We start from the raw sequence: 20,311 nt of genomic DNA, 5'->3' as shown, positions 1-20,311 counted from the left end.
CTATGTCTCTGTTGTGCTTTTTAATATTTTGCTTGCTTGGTGCGTAGCTTTATGTTTCAGTTGCAGCTTTGCGATAATTTAATTAAAAATGAGCTTCTGAAAATGGATAGCCATAATGAGCTAAATGATTCTGTGATTTTTATAAAGTATAGAAATACTATCCTGTTACTATAAACTGATAGTTTAAGTGCTTCGGAATCATTAGGTTGTGCTGTAAAATTCAGAAAAGAAGTCGATCTTTGCTGTTAGCATGGCCTAGACTATTATGTATCTCTAAATTGTTTTAGGGATTATACTCATTCCAAAAGCAGGGATTATGTTTCTACATTGAGATCATTGCGTGGCACAGAAATCTTAACCTTCTTCCTTTACAGAGGGATTTTGTGTATTGAAGTGGGGGGACGCCGACGACCGTTTCATCAGACAAAATACTGCATCATATGGAGTTCTGCTCCTGATTCATAGGGCACGTGGTTGGTTTAAACAAGCCCAGTGTTTGGTTTTAGTGAACTGCTGAACCTAAGGATTCCCAAATACACCAAAATATCTAGAAATCCTGTCCATAATGTAGAGAATATGAACTATACCCTAAAATACAATGTGTCTGCTGCTACTGTGTCCACATTTCTGTAAGGATGCTCTTCAATTAAGCAAGCATTTCTCAGCCAAATCTATGTTGCCCTGCATTTGCCTCATGCTATTTAACAGCCTGTCTGCAGGTAAGAGTTATTTTTGGGTAGCACATCAGAGACGCTTGAAAATCTTAGAAAATTCTCTTGGCTTCAATGGGCACATTCCTCGTAATTTTAGGGAAAATACAAAATTGCAGGAGAAACGTGTTTTCCTCTTGTTTAACGTGCTTTAGTTACAGGTGTTCCCTTTTAACTGTGTATACATTAAAGAAGCTGCTGAAGTTGTTGTTAAGCGTGGACATACCCTTTGCCTCTGGCAGTTCCCGCAGTGTTGCTTAATATGCCGAGAGCCTCCGAGATGCATTTCTGGTAGGACAAGTAGTCGTGGGACTAACGTGTGCATTGTGAAAGGAGGTTGCACGTGGCTCCTACCGTGACCTGAGAACATGGGAGCTGGGAATAGGAGATGCATTCCTCGAGGAAGGGCAGGTGGTGCTTTGGGATGGACCCACTAGTAGTTCATAACATATTTACACACCTAAATAAGAATCAGAGCTTATTATCAGTGAGCGTTTTCTCCTGTGCTTGATATAAAGAATCAACAACAAAGGAGGGAAGCAAATATTGAAAATAGCAATAACACTGATAAGGAATTTGGAAATTCAGACTAATGGTAAAGTGTTCTGGATATTTTTGGACTCCTGGAGTGTTTACTCACCACTGAGGAAAAATTAGAAGTATGATTCAACATCTGAGTTGGGATCATTGAATCTGGTCTGTAATAAATACTTCTGTGGTAAACTTATCTACAAACGCAGACAGAAGAAGATTGGGATTATTAGATTTATCCCAATATGTCTTACACCAGACAACTCTCTCGAGTCTCCTGATGGGATACAGTAATGCAATTGTGGGTTGCATTACGGAAAACCCCTTCTTGTGCCACGTGAGGCACGCTGCTGCATGTCTGTGTTGAAATTTCCCCGTCTTTATACACGGGGATAAATATTTGTTTTGGGTCATTATGAAGCTTAATTCTAGTTTTTTGGATGGTTAAAAAGCTGGTGGTATAATCACTCATCCTCGTGACTTACGTGTACAAAGAATGCTCTTTCAATTTAGGTTTATTATCTCTGTTGAGTTAATTAACTTTGTAGGTCGTAGGAGCATAGTTTTTATTAGAGAAAAACAAGCAACGCCTATCAGTGAAAAACAAACACAGCTCTTTGGAGAATGTGAAAAATGTCTTACGATTTTCCACAAGTGAAAAGTTACCTTTATCCTTTTCACTAATAGCACCGCTCTCGATACCTTTGCCTACAGGTGGTACTAACCAGCGGTAGAGTCTTACAGAGCATTTTCAGGTCTGTTTAATTTTTTTTCTAGGATTGCACTTTTTTTTTTCTCCCCATTTTTTCAATTGCAGCTTACCACGTTAAGGAAAGAACCGTGTTTGTTTCTGGTGTTGGCAGCCCATCAAAGCAAGTCCTTTATTTTCTTCAGAAGATTATCTGTCTGATGCAGTGTTGTAAAGGCATTTCTGGAGCTGTCCTACTAAATGCTGTGATCCTGCCATAAACAGGCTCTCATGCTCGGTTGTAGAAAGGTGTATTTTATATAAAATGAGCTTAAAGGAACAGAAAACATTGTTTAATCCCCAGCGTAGTCGCTTGTTTCCAACACTATAAAATTGTGAGTGCTACCACATTGAATTACATATTAATACTCATTATGCGAAGGTGCAGTCAGTATGTGTTTTGTTATCTTTAGAGAAGTCTTGAATGTATATTAAATTAAGAATGTGTAGCACTGGGTTGTTTCTGTGGGTCTTTGTCATTCCTTGCAGACTTTCTACGTGGGTAGAATCCACATTTGACTTTGAAATCTTGAACGTGTTCGTGTTGTAGAGCTACGGTGTGGGCAAGTAGAGGAGCTTTCTCTGTTAGTTTTCTGATCTGGTATAAGGAATCCACTGAGACATTTTTGGACCTTGAGTCCAGATTTCTCATTTTGGATCTGGAGAACACTTCCCAGTCCTGATATTTTTCCCCAGTCTTCTCTGAAAGTACCAGCCTTCTCTAGAAAAGAAAGGTAGTTTGACGTCTATATTCCAAATGTGAATATAAATATAGAAATATGTGTTTTCATAAACAAGAAAAGCAAGTGAAGCCAATAGTTAACTTTATGCTAGGGAGAGTCTTTGTGGTGAAAATCTCCAAGTTCAGGATTTCTTGAGTTTTGATTCCTAAAAACACAGCTTAGTCAAATATAGTATTAGCTTCATCTAGGTGAGTCTTGCTTCATGTGTGAAGTTATGAGATTGCAAAGTAACCTCTTTGGAAGAGTAATGATTTAATGAGATATCTTATTGTCAGGGAGATTGTATTTTTTTTCCCCTCCAAAATTATGCCATCTATGGTTGAGGAAAAAAGTTATTTGTCTCATAAAAATTTCCAGGACACTTAAGCTAAGTCAGAAAATTAGTAACATTCTGTTCATTGGCTGCAGCAAAGCCTGTCATGGGAGCATGTAGTGGCAACTGCATTTTGATTTCTGATGCTAAACTGATATTTAAAAGTATTGTAGTTCACTGCTCAGAACAAGTGCCAGCTCAGAATCTCCGGAGAACCAAAGGTTCGCCACTGCTCCATGAAGGAGATGCGAGCCCCTTGCTCCATCCTGTGATCGGAGAGGTGTCTGCGAAGAGGTTTTGTGATTCGTGTATGACTTGCCATGAGGACTCAGGCTGTGAGGAAGGAAGAACAACAGCAATGTCTCTGTACAAAATTAATTGTTCTCTTTGGTTGGATCTGGCTTATGGGCAAGACATTTCTCAGCCCTGGGACTGACGGCGTGTTAGTGCAGAAAGCGTTGAGCTAAGCCAGATAAGTTTAGATGACAGCTGGTCAGTATTCAAGAATCACCTTCTCCGTGTCCAGGAGCAAACTATACTGACAAAGAGGAAGGCAGGAAAGAATGCTAGGGGACCTGCCTGGATGAACAGGGAGCTCCTGGACACACCGTCACACAAAAAGAAACTTTATACGGAGTGGAAGAAAGGACAGCTAGAATGGGGGGCATACAAGGAAGCTGTCCGAACAGCAAGAGACCTGGTTAGAAAAGCTAAAACTCAGAATTAAATCTAGCCAAGGAGATCAAGGGAAACAGCAAAAATTTCTGTAGGTACATTAATGGTAAGAAGACGACTAGGGAAGGTGTGGGCCCCCTCAGAAAGGAAACGGGGGAGCTGGTGACAAGTGGTATGGAGAAGGCCAAGATTCTCAACAACTTCTTTTCCTCAGTCTTCACTGTCAAGGGCTCCAGCTACACTCCCGGAGTCACAGAAGACAATGGCAGGGGTTGGACGGAACTGCCCATCATAAGTGAAGATCAGGTTTGTGACCATCTGTTGAACCTGAAAGTGAACAAGTCCATGCGACCCGATGGGATACACCCACGGGTACTGAAGGAACTGGCGGATGAGGTTGCTAAACCGCTTTCTATTATATTCCAAAAGTCATGGCAGTCTGGTGAAGTCCCCACTGACTGGAAAAGGGGAAACATAATCCCTGTTTTCAAAAAGGAAAGGAGGAACCAGGGAATTATAGGCCAGTCAGTCTCACCTTCGTGCCTGGTAAGATTATGGAGCAGATCCTCCTGGAGGCACTGCTGAGGCAGAAGAATAACGAAGAGGTGATTGGGTACAATCAACACGGCTTCACCAAGGGCAAATCATGCCTGACAAACCTGGTGGCCTTCTATGAGAAGGTCACAACATCAATAGACAAGGGGAAGGCAACTGATGTCACTTACCCAGACCTGAACAAAGCCTTTGCAGCTGTCCTGCATGACATCCTGGTCTCCAACCTGATAAAATATGGCTTTGGTGGATGGACAATTCAGTAGATAAAGAACTGGCTTGACGTCCGCACCCAAAGAGTGGCTGTCAATGGGTCCATATCCAAGTGGAGGCCAGTGACAAGTGGAGTACCTCAAGGATCAGTACTGGGACCCAGCCTTGTTTAACATCTTCATCAGCGACATGGACAGTGGCATCGAGTGCAGCCTCAGCAAGCTTGCCGATGACACCGAGCTGTGTGAGGAGGCTGACACGCTGGAGGGAAGGGATGCCATCCAGAGGGACCTTGACAGGCTGGAGAGGTGGGCCCATGCCAACCTCATGAAGTTCAACAAGACCAAGTGCGAGGTCCTCCATCTGGGTCGGGGCACTCCCAAGCACTGATATAGGCTGGGCAGCGACTGGCTTGAGAGCAGCCCCGAAGAAAAGGACTTGGGGGTGCTGGTGGACGAGAGGCTCAACATGAGCCGTCAGTGTGCACTAGCAGCCCAGAAAGCCAATTATATCCTGGGCTGCATCAGGAGAAGCATGGCCAGCAGGTCGAGGGAGATGATTCTGCCCCTCTACTCCACTCTCGTGAGACCCCACCTGGAGTACTGCATCCAGCTCTGGAGCCCCTACTCCAAGAGAGATATGGACGTGCTGGAGCGTGTCCAGAGAAGGGCCACGAGGATGATCAGAGGGCTGGAGCAGCTCTCCTATGAGGACAGACTGAGAGAGTTGGGGTTGTTCAGTCTGGAGAAAAGAAGGCTCTGAGGAGACCTTATAGTGGCCTACCAGTATCTTAAGGGGGCCTGCAAGAAAGCTGGTGAGGGACTCTTTAGGATGTCGGGTAATGGTAGGACTAGAGGGAATGGATTAAAACTAGAGATGGGACGATTCAGACTGGACGTCAGGAAGAAAGTTCTTCACCATGAGGGTGGGGAGACACTGGCACAGGTTGCCCAGAGAGGTGGTGGAAGCCCCATCCCTGGAAGTTTTTAAGGCGAGGCTGGACGGGGCTCTGAGCAACCTGATCTAGTGGGAGGTGTCCCTGCCCATGGCAGGGGGGTTGGAACTAGATGATCTTCGAGGTCCCTTCCAACCCTAACAATTCTATGATTCTGTGATACATCTTGGATGGCAGATGTTTCTGTTTGACTCTTCCTGCAGCTTTGTCCTTCCAAGAAAAGGAGTAGTCTTCCCTTTGTCACAGTTCGATGTGCCCAAAACTTGGTTGTCTGTAAACCAGGCAGTGTAGTTTTTCTCAGCAGTGATGCTGAGTGGCCAGTTTTACCGCTGTGGTAGCTTTGGGAAGCAGCTACAGTATTCATGAGGATTGTAGCATGTTTTGATGATGATTCCACAGGAGAACTGAGTTTCAAACTAATTTTGTCTGTGGTAAGTCTTTATTGTGATGGTTTTGGTTGTGCTATAAACAAACATGACAATTACTTTGAGGAATAGTTTCGTGACGTGCGTTGTGGAATTGTCTAGACATTGTGATCCCCGTCGTTCAAAGTGTTAATTTCAGATAGACCGATGTGGTATTTTTGCTTGGTATTTTGAGGAATCTTAACTTTAATGACACTTTCTTTACACAGATTTTTCTTTTCTTGTTTGTATCGCCAAATGGTAACATCAACAGAGTCATGAGCACCTGGTTAAGCTAAAAATAATCGCCCGCGACACTTTCACCTTCCCTCTTGTGCCGTGCTCTTGATTTTGTTTCTGTTGCATATTGGGTAAGGAGTTGGGAAAAACAGTGCATCCTTTAAATAAGAAGTGTTGGATGTCCACACTGCGGATCCCTACCATAAGTGTTGCGTGGTTTTTAATTTTATTTTTTTACACAAATGTTTTAATTGCCCACGATTATTAACCTGTACGCATAAAACAATGACCTGCCTGAAAACAACAGACACTCTCACTTACTTTCCAGGCTTAGCTTGTAAGGAATTACAGCTTTGGAAGGACTTTGTTGGAATACTGCCTTGTGTCCCCCTGCTTAACTCATTTCTGATTGGAATTTAGTATATAAATGTCTTAAATTTCAAGGTATTTTTGAATGTTGATGGGTGTTAAGAGCCATGTGGCTAAAATTGTCTGAACTGAATATGTTTTCTTTAAATTCATATTTACAAAGTATGTATATTTTTATATATTTACCTTTAAGTAAAACAGTCAAATTATGTGGGAGGAGGTCTGCTTTGGATTTTAAGACTTACTACATTACTTTCTTCCATGCTTATAAAAAAACGTCAGTGGAGAGCGTGTCTTTATGGAACTAGGCACCAGAAAAAAAGGTTTTTCAGTCTCTGCCCTCAGGATAAGGAGAATCTGAAATTCTTCTTACCTTTGAAAAGAAATTATTAGCAGGTTGGCCTTTTCGGAGTATATATTCAGTTTCCTGAAACATTCACTTGATGTACATTTGATAACGTGTGTTTGTAGTTGTCAGTGTGCTGTGACAGTAGCTGCTTGCGCTGACTAGGTAGGACTATACTGGAAGCACTTCTTGCTATAAAAATTTGGGTTGTAGTCAAAAAATATTGTTTTAAAATTAAATTTATACTTGTAAGAAACCTATCCTGGAGATGGTCGCTGGAGAAATGCTTTTGCGTGTTTAATTTGGGAACGAATAAACTATGCTAACAGCATAATTTTTGCATAGTGTGCAGCCAAAGGCCTTTTGTTATGGCTGTACTGATATTTTTTTTTTTTTCTTTTTTTTTTTTGCCAAGGCTGGGGTCAGCAGTGTGAAGTCCGTGGTGGTGAGAGTCAGGGAAGCTGGAGCCGGGGGCAGTAAGCAGACGTGCACCCCACATGTCTGCCTTCTAGAGGGCTCTGCGATGATCCCAAAGTTGTTGGGGCAAACCTGTCAGAGAAAAGCCATCGCAGTCCTCTGAGCAAAATTCCGCGAAATCTTTAGTGTGCAAAACATAGTGAGATTCTCGGGGAGTGTGAACGAAAGATGAATGCTGATATTGAAACACTTCTGGAATGAGATGTTAGTCGTCGTACAGTTACAGGGGCAAATCTAGTGATTTGCTGAGCCGCAAAATTTTAACGTGTTTGATACAATGCCATGTAGAACTTCAGATTTCATAGCTGGAGAGGAAACATAACTTAGCAGTTTGTATTCAAAGAGATGACTTGCTGAAATATTTTAGAAAAGATTCAAGATTGATTGCCATCTTCTTCCTTACTTTGGGACATATAAATAGGAAATTGTGCATTTCATTACATGTTTAAACAGAAGTTCCCTCATAATGTAAATGGGATTCTTTAGAAAAGGTACTGTGGTGCTAGTAGCTCCAGACAAGGAATTTTTTACTGTATTTTTAGCACTTTGCAGCCACTGACCATGTGAATATATTGTGGTGGTCTTAATCCTTCTGTCATTGATTATAAAAAGCTGAGGAGTGCTTCAAAAGGTGATCAAAACACAGTGTTTCATATGAGGAGAGTGTGGTGTTGCTAATATTTTATTTTCTGTAAATGAAAAAAACTGGTCAGGTTTTCTAAAGTCGCTGTTGACAGCTTTAGGCGCAATTCTTCATCTCGTCAAGATAATTTCTATAAGCATTAACCACATTTGTGGCTTTCTGCTTATATCTTAAAACTAACATTTTAAAAATATTTAAGTGCTGCTCTAATTTTTGCTGTTGGGCCAAGTTGTGTATTATGGCAATACTTGTACTGTCCGTCAACTTCCAGGCATCTGATTTACACTTATTTACATTTATTATCAGTATCTAACCTAGATTTATTTAGACACCTTTAATTTGAAGAAAGGAATAAGGCGGGTTCTTGAAGCGCAGTTTTGCATGCAACCTGCAAGCAGCTCCTTTCATTGAGGCCACACTAAAAAAAAAATCAGTGGATCCTCAAGAAAGGGAGGCAAAAGTCCAAATTCAGGTGCTTAAAAGTTGTATCTTTATGCCCTCCCACCTTTTATTCTCATTCATATCCCCACGGAGTTTCTGTTTCGCTTTGGTTTGGTTTTTTAACTATTTGTATTTCCGTTTTAAGCAGCAGAGGTTCAGTTCGTTCTGGAGAGTTCGTTCGTTCGGTTCGTTCATATGGGAGGAGAAATGATGGTCTTAAAAGGACCTTCTTAAGAGGAGACAGTAGGCCTTTTTGGAAAATGTGTTTGCATATATGGATAAACACGGTCGAGAGGTGATTAACGTCATTAATTCGCGTGTATTGGCATGTGTGCCAGCTTGCCCTCTGTCCCTTTGTTCCTACTCTCTGGAAAACGGTGAAAAGAGCTGTTGAAATTCTGTAGGTTCAAAGCTTTGAAAGTAGGTTTATGTAGGGAAAGAGGAAGCGTTTTACAAAGTGCTGTGGTTTTTAAAGCAACTTGTTAATATCTTATTAGAAGAATTATTTAGTCCTTTGGCTGTCTTTTAGTGAGCAATACAAATACTTGATGAAGAGAGTAACAGCTCTTTGGAAGAGGTAATTCTCAAAAAAATGTCTTTTTAAAGGTGGAGGTTTTTTTTAAGAAATAACCTTTAATGCTGTTCTGGGGGTTTCCGTTCAGAATTTTGGCTAATTCTTGCATTCATTGATTTGAAAAATTAGGTATCTGTGAAGAGCTTCCCAACTATAACTTCCTCCTACTTAAAAACCAAATCCAATTATTTCTGGCAAAGTGCTTTTCCTGCAAAGGGCATGCACCCTGACCTTTATACGGCAGGTCGGAGCGTTTCTGAAAGGCCCTCTGGTTCCGCCCGCTGTATCAGCACAGCTCTGTAGACAGGATTATTCCCTGCAATTTCTCTTTGTTACTTTGAGGCTGTGATATTTTATGCTTGTTTTTTGTTTGTTGGGGTGTTTTTGTGTTTGTTTTTTTTAAATATTGAAAAATGGTAAGTCGAAATTGTACGCTGTTAAAAAAAAATTCAATAAATAAAACAACACAGAATGTTACTCCTTTGTCAGACAAAGCCAACGTATTTTTGTTAGCAATCCCAATTGTGATTTTAGAGTATTGGCAAGACGAAGCGTGAGTCTTTTGGGCATCTGTAGAGTGTTAGTCCTCTGTATGAGAACCCGTGAGTGACATTGGATCCCCTGTATTTCCCGGTGAACCAGAGGAGTATTTGGTTCACACAGGGTATGGTGAGCAACGTGCATATCCTGCCCCGGCCGCAAACAATCGGCAGGAAACTGCTTTGCCCCAGCTCTGAAGGACGACAGAGCTTGTTTGAAAGCCGAATGTAACGCAATCTAGCTGAGGAATTGTCTCAGCCAGCGCTTGCACATCTGGGAAGCAGGTTTGCCTTTCGGAACGTCCTTGCCAAACTGGTAGGAGCTGGGTGTGTCTGGATCTAACTTTGTCTCTCCAGAAGCCGAGCTTTTATGTTGTAAGTGACGTGCTTTATTTTTAAAAGTCTTCAACCTGTTTTGTTTTGTTTTAGGAGGCCCAAACATATGGGCCATCACCTCAGAAGAGCGAGCCAAGCATGACAAGCAGTTCGATAGCCTTAAACCCACAGGAGGCTACATTACAGGTTGGTCTTAGGTTCCGCATTACACATTAACTTCTGTGTACACATAACTATCTTTGTAAAACAGTTTGAAAACTACATCCTATTTCTAGCCCTTTCTTGTGTGACTAATAACCATATTCTTTGGGCAAGCAGCCACTGGTTATTACTAAACTTTTACAAGCTTTGGGCTAAAGTCTGGCACATGAACACTCTTCTGTTAACCCCATCGCTTCTGCAGCCAGCAGTTATTTGCTGTCATTCTGTCTAGTTTCGAAAACCGAGGAGAATCAGGCCAGATGGGAGGCTGCCAAGGAGCACTTACAGTAGCTATTGTGGCAAGTGACACCAGAGACACCAGAAGTGGCTCTCCTCTGTCTGAGCAGTGTTAGAGAATACTGTGCTGTTAGATATCTTTGTTTTGGGGGAGGAGGCAGGGAGAGAGATGCTGGCAGCTTGTCCTTGTTGATGACTGCTTGCAATTCATTAACCCTTGGCGAATTCTGGGTAGGCTAATGGTGTTTTGCAATGGCCTGCTGTCAGTTCTACTTGCACTCAGCTGCTTCTCCTCTGAAACAATTGGGTCATGTTGCTGCACACCTCAGAATTTGCAGGTTGAAGATTTAAGAATCTGCTTGTGACGTGAAGAAAAGGCTCGATTTCACTGGCAAAGATGACTTAATTTAAGAATGCCCCATTCTTTGTGTGTGCGTGGGCATTAAAGATGAGCCCTGCCTGCCCAGCTATCTACTAATGCCCTAGCTGGTGACTCCACTGCCCCCGCTTTTCCTCATTTTGGTCCAAAAAAGACTGAGGAAGGAGCGGGAAGTTATCAATTTGGAACATGCACATCTTCTGGCAAAGTGATATGTAACTCCTGCTTTGACCACACAGCTCTGGGAGGTTGGTGTTTACCACCAGCTGAAAAGTGTGCGGTCCCAAGGCCTACCTTTAGGCCATATCTGGGCTCTTACCTACACATATGTCTGGAGGCTTCGTTATTTATTTGGCAAGTGCTTGAAATGAAAGGCTGCGTACGAATATAAGGGAAGAAAGAGCTGAAAGAATAACCTGAAGTCTTAGCTTTAAACATCTTTCTAGGTGAGCATAAATCACTATCCGTGTATTATTACGAGTTTAGCAGCGTGATCAGTACCAATGTGGAACTTGGTATGGAATTGCACAACAGTTCCCGTTCCCTTCCTGAAATAGTGTAATATTATTTAGAACACAATAGAACAGAATATTATTTAGAACACAGTATTTTTCCAGTTTTTCTAGAGAGGCAATAGTGGCTACAGTTAGATTGGATGAAAGAGAAGGAAAGAAATAGCAGGCACATTACTTTTACTTTCCTGTAAAAGTAATTGGGTCAGAACTGAATTTTTAGTCATTTTTACTTCTTTAAATCTTGCATCTTTAAACTGTTGGCAGCTGTTGATTTGTGACCTGTTAAAGCTTTTTCTAGCTACTTGAAATCGCTTCTCAGAGCACAGATTCAGGATTACAGAATACGTGGGTATCTGACAGTTGCTGTCACCGGGGAAGGAGTTAGGTGGTATGAAACTGGAAAGTTTGGCATCCAGCATGCTGGTTCCTTTTGAAAATCTGTCCCACAACAGAGTGCTGAGGTCTTTGGAAAATCTATGTCTGTAGTGTAAAAGCCTGTCTGTTGTTGTTTATCACAGGTGATCAAGCACGTACCTTTTTTTTGCAATCAGGTCTACCAGCTTCAGTCCTTGCTGAAATATGGTAAGGTATTCTTCACTATTTTTATTTTTTTTTTAAAATAGGAGATGCGTAGCAGTCAAGTACTGTCTTTGGTATGTTGCATTGTGTCAGAGGCTTTCAGCAGTCAAAGTAGGAGTGTTGTCTGAATCATTGTTTTAATTTTATTAAACTTACAGGAAGGATTGAGCCTATATGTGTACCAACACTTAATTAAAAAGCAGTATGTTTCTAAATCTTTCTTATGGTGTTAATTCAAATTGGATCATACTGAACACAGCCTTTCTAAACTATAGTAAGTGCTTGAAAATGATGATAAATTGCAAGGCTTTCATAGAGGGAAGTGTCTGTTGGACTGCCACAAAAATCATTGTTAAGCCTTGTCTTAATATTTTTAATAATAATACGGAAAAAGGGGTAAATAATGGGTTAATGAATTTCTGGAGATACCAAATTGAATGGTATTTCAAATACTAGTAACCGCTAAAAATGTCAATGAGATTAAGCGTGGGAAAAATTATGTGCTACTAAATCGGGAGTGGAAAATATACTGAAAGCAGAAAACAGGGAAAAAATCTAAAGCCACAGAAAATGTTCGTAGAAGGTCAGTTACAATACACTCTGAGAGAGCAACCAGGAACTGCAAAAAGTGCCGTTCTTTGCAGCGTATGTGTGGTGGTTGCAACACTTGAAACACTTTTCTTCTTTGTAACTCCAGTCTTCACCACAATATTGTGTTTGTTTTGGGGTGCTTGGTTGTTATCAAGATGTACACATGCTAAAGGACACGGAGCATACGCTCATAATAATTAAGAACAATTCACTTGTGAAAGAATATTAAAGAAACTAACTGAATACAAAGTTAGTTTCTTCTTCAGACAAAGTACTTAGGGAAGAGTGGTAAGGAAACTTGCACGGGGCGTTGAGTCTTTATATTGAATAGTAACAGAATGAAGCTATGAAAGGGAAAAATGTAGTTTAATATTAAGTCTTTTTTTTTTTTTTCCCCCTCCTAATTTATGTACATTTCTGTGCCTGGTCCTTGCATGTTTACGTATTAATAATTTTTTAGATTTTTCTGTCTCACCAGAAATTTTGGCTGTTTATGTATATGCATATATATCCTGTTGTATTTAAGTTTATCTGGAGAATTGTCAAAGGAAGACAGTGTATGTATCAGTCTTTAAAAAAACCCAAAAAACACCACATGCTGTTTGTGAATTAATGCAGTTTTCATAGTGGTATATAGTGCCTTGAGCAGGTTTCTGCATCCTCCTGTTTCAGATTCTTGCATTAATTCCTTACACCGCCAGACATTACTTTAAAATAATTCATCTGGCTGGTAGCATAGAAAGAAGCATAGCAGAGGCATATCTGTAGCAACAAGTGTATCTACTGAGCAGGGGACAACTGCTTTTCTAAGTGTCTTCCTGCTTTCTCAGGTGTTAAATATATAGCAACTTTAAAACTGAACTCTGCAGAAGACTACCAAGTGAATTATACTTACTGCAGCTAGATCGGCATTATGTTTGGAAGTCCAGGTTGACCTTCAATAGCTGTAGGTTGGCAAACTAGAAAAATTACGGTCTGCAAAATTCTGAGGGTTTGAATGTTGTCAAAAGTAGAAAATCTACAAATGGTTGCAGTAAGTTTGTTCTTTTCTTGTACAAAAGCAGTAAATAAATTCGATAGAAAAGATTCTCATTAAGTGAGAAAATTAACTTTACGTTTCTTCCTTGTGGGCTTTTTAAATTTTATTTTATTTTATTTTTAAGGACACTATCAGACCTGAACAAGGATGGAAAAATGGATCAACAGGAGTTCTCTATAGCCATGAAGCTCATCAAGCTGAAGTTGCAAGGACAGCACTTGCCTGCGGTTCTCCCTCCTGTCATGAAACAAACTCCAGTATTTTCGCCGCTAATGTCAGCTCGCTTTGGTACTTATGAATATATAATTACTTAGTGTTCAGAGGTAAAAAAACACAGTTAGTTGCAGCCAAATACAAGATTAATCTGACCATTACAATTGAGTGAATTGGTAAAAAAAAACCCCAAGGATATTCGGATTTAGGAAATTCACAAAGTCACTTTCTTGACATTTTTGATAATTTCATGCTTTGAAGACATTTAATAATAAAGAAAAACCTTCTATTGAATTTTGACATGAGATGCAAGAAGACCATTCACATTTGCCATCTGATTTGCAGGCCGTCATCTTGTACTGAATGTCTTTTTTTGTCTCCCTCCTACTCGTTCACCTATTTATACTTGGGGCTTTTTAAAGTTAAACTTAGTAAAGGGCAAAGTTTTGGTAGAACGCTTATTTTAAACTTTTTTCAAAATCAATCAGATTGTCTATTTTGGTTATATGAGCAATTGACTATAATTACTTTAACTTTTTTTTTCCTTTTCTGACAGTGTTTTGGGACTCAGTGCACGCCTGTTGTTATGTTGTCGGTTTTTTAGAACAAAATATATGCAATGACTTTAGCTGGATTACAAAATTAGTGCATACTTCTGTGCTGAAATTAAGTGTATGCATATATTAATTACATACATGATTTTAATAGTCTTCCCATCAGTAAATGTTACATGTTTGCATACAAGTGCATGCATTTATAGATGGCTGTGGTTGGCGTACGATTGCTTCCGATTAACCTTCCATCATAGCATCGGCATACTGTTGTCTTTCACAAGATTCACCCAGTAATTAAGTGCCCTTATTCGCTTCAGGCCGCTGTCTTAAATAAACCACTTGCTGGGCACGGGTACGGACTTTTCACCCGTACGGATTCTTTCAGGGCCAAAGCTTGGAAGAGGCTTAGTTCAGAAACAGCATCATCTTTTCCCTACGGAGGATTGTCACAACTTTTGAGTTGTGTTGGAGTTCTCTCTCAGGGGCCAGACGTGGAGAGGCTTGTTGAAGAACAAGTTACAGCTGCAGTTATAGAAATTTTGATCTTATTCTTTTGTGAAATACTAGATCTCAGTCTACCTTAAGAATGAATTGTTTGTAAGGATTTATTTTTTTTAAGTTGGTGTTTTTCAGTATATTTTCCTCTGTGAGCTGTCTAGTCTAAACTTCAGAGAAAAAGTAAATATTGTACACGAGCATCTATTTTAACTCATTGTATCTCTAGACGCAGGTTGCTGTCTGTAGTTTCTGCCTGGCATAATGGAGCCAGTTTCTTGCTGGAGCCTCTGCAATACTAAATCAAGAATTGTTGCATTTTGCTCTAGGAATGGGTAGTATGCCAAATCTGTCCATGCCAACGTCTATGTCTACGATCACACCATTAGCTCCCATGTCTCTGACCTCCATGACTTCCATTCCTCCGTTGGTTATCTCCGCTCCCCTGGTGCCTTCCATCAGTACCTCTTCCTTGCCAAATGGAACATCCAGCCTTCTGCAGCCTTTGTCCGTACCTTTCTCTTCAAGTAAGTATAGTACAGTTCGATACTTGCTTTTAGAATTGTGAATCTTATTTTCTCTATGGCTAATTTCAGACAGGAATGCTAATACTTGCATGGGAGTTAAAAAAAAAAATGTAAAAATTGTATTTTTTCCACATTTGTCAAATCGTTTCTAATTAGTTAACAGCAAAGCACTGATTAGCTTTTCTTACTTCTATCAAAGCCTTGAACGTTTATCAGAAAGCATTACCTTATACCCAGTTGCTTTATGGTTTTTGGTTTGTTTGTTTGTTTCAGCACTGCCTCATACTGGTTCTTTAGGTCCCGTGGCAGGAGGGTTTGGTGGTACTAGTATACAGAAGGCACAGTCACTAATCGATTTAGGATCCAGCAGGTATGAAAGTTAAGTTTAAATTGGTTCTATCTTTAACTTGAGTAGTATGTCTTCCAAAACTTACAGAGCATTTCTATTTTCAGAGTATATTCAGTAAAAATTAGTCTACCTAATATGACTGACCAAGACTGAAATGATGTGCACAATAAATAGTTTTGTCAGACTTCCTGAAAATACCATCTGAAGTATGCGAGGAGTTCAAACGAGAGAAAGCGGTGCCAAAAAGATAGGAATGTACCTCATTAGTAAATGGAAGTAAAATTTACCAAATGGTTATAAAAGCAATGTTTATGGATTGATGTGCTCATTCATTATAGAGGGCACTGCGTAATTAGCAGGCATATAAGAATAATATTTGTTATAAATATTTATGCGTGCATTTGTTTTATGAATATTAGAAGATGATGAGTCTTTGCCATCAGCTGCTCTGTTTCACTGATTGTAGAGCTTCGCCATAGACAAAGAGAGGGAGGGACTAGGCGTATCTATCCAATTGGGCACCCAGGGCACAGTCTCCCAAAAGACAATCCAGAGGCTGTCTCAGCCCCAGCTCACTTCCAGAAGGTGCCTCAGAAGTGCTTGCGCCTCTTTGCTGCGGATACAGGGCATCAGGGATGGACATACGTCTAACTTTGGGCTCCTCATACAGGCAGACACCTGATGCTAGCAGATGTTCAGTAAGATGATTGTAGGCATGATGTGTGCCTGTAATAATCTTTTTTCTTTTTCTTTTTTTTTTTTTTCTATTGGAAAGCTTTTTTTTTTTTTTCTGGTGTTGTAGTGTTGCAAAGTAACTCATCTTCAGTGTTACTATTGACAGCACTTTCACCATCATGTTATCTAATTCCACGCAAAGGGTGTCTATCCAGCATCGTGCCCGACAGGCTTTGTTTATATCAGCATTCTTTCTTTATTGCCTTGGATAACACTGCAAATAGTTTTTTCACTTGACAGAGTAGGGGATTACCTTAAACAAGGCAGGCTGGATGCACCTGGTTTTGTCTAATCTTCAAAGATGGGACAGAGTGAAAATGCTGGGAGTTGCAGGTAGAAGTTTTATAGGTATAACGAAACACTCCATCAAGTGCTATTCTGCAGAAACCGAACGAGTTGGAAAATCTCTATTCAGCCTGTCATTGTCACTAATAAAAAGAATAGGTAGTGGTGGGATATAATGGCTTTAGCAGCTTTAGAAGCTGCTTTTGTTGTGAGTTTATCAGATAAATTTTTGTGCTCCTGGTTATTCATTTGCATACCTCTTAAAGTGACTTTGACAGCTGCCCAATACTTCACAGCCCTTCTAAACACTCTTGTGAAAGTCAAGATGTTTTTCTATGGTTTCCCATAGTATTATTTTACAGTGCTGGAACAATGAATTACATGGCATAAGTGCCTGTGATACCAAGGGAGCAGGATCTTGGGTTCAGGAGTCTCTTTTTAGATATGTGTCCCTACTTTCACATTAAAATCCCATATTGGTGATGAAAATATTTATAGCAAGTTAGCAGAGGTAAAACTTTGTGGAAGTTGTTTCCTGTTACCAGAAGATGTTATATGTCTTCTGTTCAATGCCTGTTTATTAAGCCAAGTAACTTACAGTTCTTTCTTGCTCTTTTATTTTTAATTTCTTTAATTTTATTACAGTTCAAATTCTTCCTCTAGTGCTTCACTAGCCGGGAATTCACCAAAGATTGTATCCACAGACTGGGCGGTTCCTCAGGCCTCCAGATTAAAATACAGGCAGAAATTTAACAGTCTGGATAAAAGTATGAGTGGATATTTATCAGGTGAGTATGGCATTTGATAATGAGGGGGAAAAACAGCAGTGTTTTCTCCTTCTGGGACATCACAGGCTGAGGGATGGAATCCTGGCTTGGGATTTGACTTCCATATGAAATAAAAGCTGAAATTGTTGACGTTCAGACATGCAGGAGAGCGTGTCTTTTGGCTATTGGTTCCAGTCAGCCAAGAAATGGAAATGGGTGTCAGTTTATTGGCTTGGGCTCTGTGTTAGACTCAGAGGGGCCTGGGAAGGCAGCGTCGTCCCCAGGCAGATTTGGGAAGCTACAGCAGCAGTCGAGGGGAAGAAGAAGTGGCAGTGGTAAGAGCCTGAGAACCATCAGGCTGGGGAAGTTAGCTCCATAAACTCAGCAGTCATTTTTCAAGTGTCACTCTTTGGACTGAGACTCTCTCTCTGTAAAATGAGGGACATCTCACAGTCGTTTTTGTGCCATATGCTCCTATGTATATGTATTAGTAATTGCTTAGATATTTGGGCTTTAGCTTCTTAAAGACACTGCAGTACTGCAGCCATTGGTTGGAATTTTTCGAAAGTAATTTAAGGGAGTCATTCCTTGTTGACTTTCAGTGACGTTTCAGTAGGTCGAGGGAGGTCATTCTCCCCCTCTACTCTGCACTGGTGAGGCCACAACTGGAGTACTGTGTCCAGTTCTGGGCTCCCCAGTTCAAGAGGGACAGGGAACTACTGGAGCGAGTCCAGCGTAGGGCAACCAAGATGATTGTGGGACTGGAGCACCTCCCTTATGAGGAAAGGCTGAGAGAGCTGGGACTCTTTAGCCTGGAGAAGAGAAGGTTGAGGGGGGACCTGATTAATGTTTACAAGTACCTAAAGGGTGGGTTTAAGGAGGACGGAGCCAGGCTCTTTTCAATGGTTCCCAGCGACAGGACAAGGGGCAATGGGCACAAGCTAGAACATAGGAAGTTCCGTTCAAATACACGGAAAAACTTCTTTACAGTGAGGGTGACAGAGCACTGGACCAGGCTGCCCAGGCAGGTTGTGGAGTCCCCTTCTCTGGAGATTTTCAAGACCCGCCTGGATGCAGCCCTGAGGGATGTGCTTTAGGCAATCCTGCTCTAGCAGGGGAGTTGGACTAGATGATCTCTAGAGGTCCCTTCCAACCCTGAAGATTCCGTGATTCCGTGATTCCGTGATTCTGCTGTGCCATGCTATTATGGTGGTTTCCAAAAACTCCACACAAAGTTAATATGAGCATAGAGTTTTATGAAAGTTCTTATAAAACCGGATTACTCACTGCAACGCAGCAAATAGAATGCTGGCCAGGCAGTTCGTAGATGTAAAGACAGTATGTATGTATGTATATGTCTGGATTTCCCATTTTAATAAGCGCTTCCCAAGCCTCTTCCTCTGCTTCCTAGCCTACAAAAAAGGAGGACAATTCTGTCTTTCAAGAAAGGGACTCAGTGCTTTTTTATCTTGTTCAGTTGATTTTTGGGCTGAATGTTTCATTGACCTGCCTAGAAAGGATATGGTTCTTTGTTATCAAAGGAAAGCTGACAGCTTTCCAGCCTGCTAGCTCAAGGTTTCAGTAGACAGTCAGCTGTGCTTTTGTAACAGCTTTGGGGATTACCATAAATATCCATTTTTCATGTCAGCTTTTCTGTTAAGGTGCTCCGAGTGAAAAAAAAGTACACAAGAATACTTACATCTTTATTGTGTTCAGGTTGTAATGCCTGTTGTTAAGCCTGGAAGTAAAGCCAACTGTCAGCCGCTGATGAAAATGGATTTGGTTAATATTAAAAATAAACATGCCCCAGTTCATGACCCATTTTTTGCTACATGTGAATCTTTGTTCAAAGTATTTATTTTTATTAAAATCTTTTTCACAAAGGATTTCAAGCAAGGAATGCCCTTCTGCAATCAAACCTTTCACAGACTCAGTTGGCTACTATTTGGTAAGTTTAGTTCCTGGTTATGAATTCACGGTGTTAAGAGGGGAAATGTACTTCATTTAATAAGAAATGATAACGGGACACTGTAGCTCTAAAATAATAAACTGAAACTAAGCTGCTCAAACTAGTTTGTTCATGAGTATGTTTTCAAGAGACACCTTGATGTAATATAATTTTTTCACTCTGTGTGTGTGTTTGTTAAACTCCATATAATAGTACAGATGCTAATCGCAGTTTCTGATGAGATGAGGGTTTATCAATTTTAAAAGTAGGATTCTGAAATCAAGTGTGTTGGTTTTAAAATATTAAAGATGAAAAATGAAGTAACCCTTCAGCTTTTCAGAATTTTACTGTGGTTCCCATAAAGATATCTACGTATTACGCATTTGTTAAGACTTGCCTTTCCTGTGGTGATGGAAGTGGTTACAGCTGTCTGAAGGCTTGAATAATCTTTCCTGCTAGATGTGTTAGTTTGGATTACGCCTTCAGACATAACTTGGATGTTATACATAAAATTTACTGGCCCAGCAGAATTCACAGTAGCTTGGTGCTTTACAGCTCCTTCCAAGTCCCCTTTCTTCTTCTCTTTATCGCAGGGCAGTCATTTGTTTGTCTCTAGCAGCAGCGAGCTGAAATATTCCTCCTATTCATTCAGCTTGTTTGGCTCATGCTGTGGAGGTAAAAAAGGGAGTGTCAGGTTGTATTCCTTCACTCTGGAATATGGGGAAATAAAGCAGGCATGTAGTGACCGTTTTCCTCCCGGGTGCCCAGCCTGAAGGCAGCAGTAGCCAGTGCAAGGAGGTCCGTGTACCCGCGTGGAGGATTAACAGCCCAAGTTTCAGTTTTGCCCAAAGTAAGGAATTACCAGTTTTTCTACTGGGGTACTGTATTCGTGGCAATTACTGCAATAACGGTACTGTTACGTATCAACAGTGCTGGTCTGTGAACATAATGCGAATCTCATTTCATCATCTCCTGCTTTTGTTTTTCACTGTGGTGATTTTTTTTGTTTTGTTTTGTAGTTTCCTTTTTGGTTTTAGTGGGTCTTTTTAACTACCTTTTTTTTTTTTAATTTTTTTTTTTTTAACGAG

The 20,311-nt window shown here is 40.6% G+C and overlaps 1 protein-coding gene across 4 annotated transcripts in view; it reads left to right on the top strand.

Moving 5' to 3' along the window:
• Nucleotides 1-20,311, top strand: part of ITSN2 (intersectin 2) — an 88,863-nt gene that overhangs the window by 22,921 nt on the left and 45,631 nt on the right. For all 4 annotated transcript variants that reach the window (XM_054197274.1, XM_054197272.1, XM_054197273.1 and 1 more), the window contains exons 3-9: nt 9,903-9,995; nt 11,660-11,723; nt 13,475-13,638; nt 14,942-15,139; nt 15,413-15,509; nt 17,154-17,296; nt 19,160-19,223. In XM_054197274.1, the coding sequence (XP_054053249.1) occupies nt 9,903-9,995; nt 11,660-11,723; nt 13,475-13,638; nt 14,942-15,139; nt 15,413-15,509; nt 17,154-17,296; nt 19,160-19,223 (823 nt within the window). The remainder of the gene's footprint in view (nt 1-9,902; nt 9,996-11,659; nt 11,724-13,474; nt 13,639-14,941; nt 15,140-15,412; nt 15,510-17,153; nt 17,297-19,159; nt 19,224-20,311) is intronic.

The sequence above is a fragment of the Rissa tridactyla genome, chromosome 3 (assembly GCF_028500815.1).
Source record: "Rissa tridactyla isolate bRisTri1 chromosome 3, bRisTri1.patW.cur.20221130, whole genome shotgun sequence".
In the NCBI taxonomy this organism is placed as follows: domain Eukaryota; kingdom Metazoa; phylum Chordata; class Aves; order Charadriiformes; family Laridae; genus Rissa; species Rissa tridactyla.
This window is presented reverse-complemented; position numbering and strand designations above follow the sequence as displayed.